Source organism: Dermacentor albipictus, chromosome 6, assembly GCF_038994185.2.
Source record: "Dermacentor albipictus isolate Rhodes 1998 colony chromosome 6, USDA_Dalb.pri_finalv2, whole genome shotgun sequence".
Classification (NCBI taxonomy): domain Eukaryota; kingdom Metazoa; phylum Arthropoda; class Arachnida; order Ixodida; family Ixodidae; genus Dermacentor; species Dermacentor albipictus.
In genome coordinates this window covers 21,375,001-21,379,349 of record NC_091826.1, presented here as the reverse complement: position 1 = coordinate 21,379,349, position 4,349 = coordinate 21,375,001, and the positions used below count along the sequence as shown (strand labels likewise).

Here is a 4,349-nt window from a genome sequence, read left to right as displayed (position 1 = left end):
GACACATAGGATTAATTTGCCTACCTCTTCTTTTCAAACGTGTGCCGAAAATAAGCGTGACAGTAAACACCTATAACTAAGTCGCGAAATAGTGCTTTACATATATGACGCATTATAAGCAAACATCCATGCGGCTTTCGTCACATGCCTCAGCTGTCCTTGATGGGGGCAATGCTAATTAGGCGTTCTCGTTAAGAGTTAACACAGACACCACATCCGCTTGTGCAGTTTTGTGTCGTTCCATAACATCCCACGTAGAAATGGCGGTGTTCTGCCAGAAGTCGATGCTAGCACAGGCACTTCAGAATAAACATTCCCATAAAGAGTGAGGCCGAGGATACAGCTGAACAAAGCGGATAAATGTTTGCACGCTTCGGGAAACTTCGCCTGCGAGCTACGCTTGTGATTCGAGGAGGAGTGGTGAGGGTTAGGGGGCTTCGTAACTCAGCTTTTACAACTTTGTTCAGGTGTTTTTCGATAACGTAGGAACAAACGTGTAGACGGATGCCAGAGTTACAGGCAAGAGCTGTGAACAGCCGGATGGTGCGACAGACGAGTGAATGAAGTTAGACGCGAAGTTATACGCGAAGTGGGAAGAGGGTGACGGATTCAGTAGCGCGAGAGAGATGATGAAGGGACTGAGCGATAGGAACCGCCACGGAAAGCAGACGCAAAACAAGTGGATGAATGAAAGAGCAGGAGAGGAGGTATGGAGAAAGAAAACAGCACGTCCCCTCGTGGCAAGAGAAAGGACTAAGAGAGCAAGAGAACAGAGAGGGAGACAACCGAAAGAGGAGTGGGGAGAAGCGAGAGCAAGCGAGAGGCTTCCCTCTCCGGCTGATACCCGATTTAGCGGACGAACCCACGCCTCCACGCGCGCGCTAAAAAATGAACGAACAGTCGTCACCGCAGGGCACCGCCTCCTCCTAGACCAAACGCTGGCGAACACACCGTCGTGCGCGACGGCGACCTCGCAAGCGAACGGAAGCTCGCGCCCGCGCACGGCCGTTTTCTTTATTTCATGCCGTGCCCGCGAAGCGACGAAGGGGCGTCCAGCAGACGACCATTTCGTTCGGGCTCGATTCGATATCTCGGCGGACCCCTGGGAGAATGAGCGACCATCGACGTCGTAACGATACGCCGCTGCGTCCACCTGTTCGAGCAGAGCTGGTGGGCGTCCTGCTGCGGGAAGTGTGGCCGTAGTGCGTGCGTGTTGTGTGTGTGACTCGTGTGAGTTCTTATAGTTTTGTGAGTGGCCAGCAGCAAAGAGGCCTAGCGTTGTCGTCTGCTACTGCGCGCGCCGTCTTCGTGATGCGCTGGCTGGTCCGGCGTAAGCAGACGGCCCATGCTCCGGCCGGTGGACCGTTATTTTGGGCCTGCGTCGTCTGCTGCGTCCTCGCGTTCCTCGGTGTCGATGTCGCTGCTGCATCTGGTGAGTGTTCATCTAGTGGAGTATTAATGGCACGTTCTACTTGTCTCCTCAGTGCGCTCCTGCAGCGCTTCGAAGGTCAATTCCAATTCACCTATGCGAATACATTCGGAACGCAGAAGTGCTTTCATTAGAAACCCGCTGAACGGATTTGAAATAAACTTCTTTCATTTATGAGCTGAATAAAGAGGAGAAAGGGCAGTTTTCTTACGTTTTGCGACTTCCAGCAATTCTTTTAAAATTATAGCCTAATAAAAAAAATGTACCCAATTTCATCTTTCTACAATTTCATCTTTCTCTTTTAACTACAACAAACGTAACCAAATTTGGTGTAGGGCATGGCCACCGATACGATTTCTCTCCTCCGAAGTATTAGACAGGAAAGCCTGAGAACGTGCTTTTATTCTCGTAATACTTTAAAACTGTCTTGCACAACATTATATATTATCACTGCAAGAATTGACCCAAAGCATCAGTCAAATATGCCGTAGAGTTATGCACGTGTGCGTTTGCCTACTGCTTCAGTTGAAGAGAAATAGAGAATAGATTTTAACGAAGTTTGTTGCAATTAAGAGTGAGAACTAGGTTAAAACAAATTTCGAAAGTTCTTGATTTAGGACCTCTGTTATAAATCCGAAATTACATAACATCCGTAAATTAAAGAAAATGACACATGAGTTAGCAAATCCCGTACACTGCACCGAAAGCGGACATAACAATTATCTAACTCGCTATTCTAAAACGGGCAGCTATGGTGCGTTAATTTACGAGTACGTGAAATAGTTGCATTGTTTATATGAGTTTGCAAAGGACGTATTCATAAATTATTGGTGCAATTCAGAGCGGTGTACAATGTATTTATTTTGACCGCTTTAGATATTCCAATAGATGCGGTTTCCATGGAGATGTGTGTGTGTGTGTGTGTGTGTGTGTGTGTGTGTGTGTGTGTGTGTGTGTGTGTGTGTATGTGTGTTTGTGTGTGTGTGTTTGTGTGTTTGTGTGTGTGTGTGTTTGTGTGTGTGTGTGTGTGCGCGCGAGCGAGCGCTACATAGCTGTAAACTTGAAGTTTTATTTTCCCGAAGCTTTCTGATGTTCGGCGATCTTTATAAACAATAAAATTGGTTGCTCAAATGAAAAGAATTATACCAACATTTAATCAGCAAATTATATTTTTTATTCAAATGCTGTAATTCCTCATCAAAATAATTTGAGTGGATATACCAAACAAAAAGATACAGAGTTTCTGAGGTAAAACTCCTACTAAAGTAGTATTGAGCTATTTTGCCAGTGAACATGCTCCCAAGTGATGTAATTGAGAAAGCATCTTGGAAGGATACGATCAAATAGAGCGAAATGAAATTGAACCAAATTGACACCTTGGTGTCCCAGCTCCCAGTGCAACGATCAATTTAACTGCCGATCTGCGTACACCGCATTGTTTTCTTTCGTTTCTCTTGTTTCGTTTCGTGTCCCAGTTGAAAATGACAACAGAGGTTGTGTTCAGTACTACAGAAATTTCTGTTGTACAACAGGATTTTTCTGTAGTAACTACAGATTCCTGATGGAGCGACAGACTTTTCTGATGTACAACAGACATTTGTTGTTGCTACTACAGAAGTACAGTCTGTCGTATGTCTGTTGTTACAACAGAAAGCTGAAGCTCTACAACAGATTTTTGTAGTACTACAGAAATTTCTGTTGTACAACAGGATTTTTCTGTAGTAACTACAGATTCCTGATGGAGCGACAGACTTTTCTGATGTACAACAGACATTTGTTGTTGCTACTACAAAAGTACAGTCTGTCGTATGTCTGTTGTTACAACAGAAAGCTGAAGCTCTACAACAGATTTTTGTAGTACTACAGAAAAAATTGTCATCACTACAGGCACCCTGTTGTCCCAACAGAAATGTTCCTGAAGTAACCCGAAAAACTTCTGTAGTGCTACAGAGAGCTGTTGAAATACTACAGAAACCTATTGTGGCAACAGGCCCCCAATTGTCACAACAGAAGTGTCCCTGAAGTAATGCGACCAACTTCTGTTGTACTACAGAAAAATGTTGTTGTACGACAGAAGCCTATCATTGCAACAGGCCCCCAGTTGTCATAACAGAAGTGTTCCTGAAGTAATGGACAAACTTCTGTTGTACTACAGAGAACTGTTCCACAACGGAAACCTATCGCCGCAACATGTACCCAATGATGACAACAGCACTGAAATTGTGTGATGCGACAAGCTTCTGTAGTGCCCGGTTGAAAAAGACAAAAGGAATTCCTGTCGCAACTACAGAAATTATGTTGTACGACAGAAGTCGTTGACATTTCTTAATTGGGAGACATTTCTGACATTAGGACAGAAATTCTGATTTCGCAACAGAAGCATTCTGTCGCGACAACAAGAGTTCTGAAGTCGGAACAACAGCTTTATATCCTGACAGCGACTCCGACGTTACGACACCAATTCTGACGTCGCAGCAGAAACATTCGGTCGCGACGGCCAAGAGTTCCGAAGTTGCAACAGAAGCGCTTTCCGTCGCGGTCCTTTAAAATTGTATGTTTTCGCATCGGTGGTGTACACTGTACTTTTCTCTTGCGCGGTATTCAATCGCGCTTCTCTGAAGCCGGCAATGCTGATGGCACCGACACCGGTAATAAAGTCGACGTGGCGAATATTTATAATTGTGCCGTGACGACGCGGCACGAGCAACGCCCTACCGGCCTCCTCAAAATCGGCCGCTGATCAAAATCATACCATCTGCGGGAATGGCTGCGTATCCATTTTTTTTGTAAGATGTGGCACACAGGCCTGTGGACTTACATGTGCTGTTACACTGACACATTAGTTAATTTCCCAGGAATATTTCACAAGCTTGTGCGAAGCGGAAAAGAAGATTTCGGTTGTTCCACAAAGTTGCGTGAA

At 45.1% G+C, this 4,349-nt stretch overlaps 1 protein-coding gene across 1 annotated transcript in view; it reads left to right on the top strand.

Moving 5' to 3' along the window:
- The first annotated feature begins 842 nt into the window (after positions 1 to 842).
- LOC139060829 (cell adhesion molecule Dscam1-like) overlaps positions 843 to 4,349 on the top strand; it is a 46,783-nt gene continuing 43,276 nt past the window's right edge. Inside the window, exon 1 of the mRNA XM_070540053.1 lies at positions 843 to 1,432. Coding sequence (XP_070396154.1) covers positions 1,312 to 1,432 — 121 coding nt within the window. The 5' untranslated portion in view covers positions 843 to 1,311. The remainder of the gene's footprint in view (positions 1,433 to 4,349) is intronic.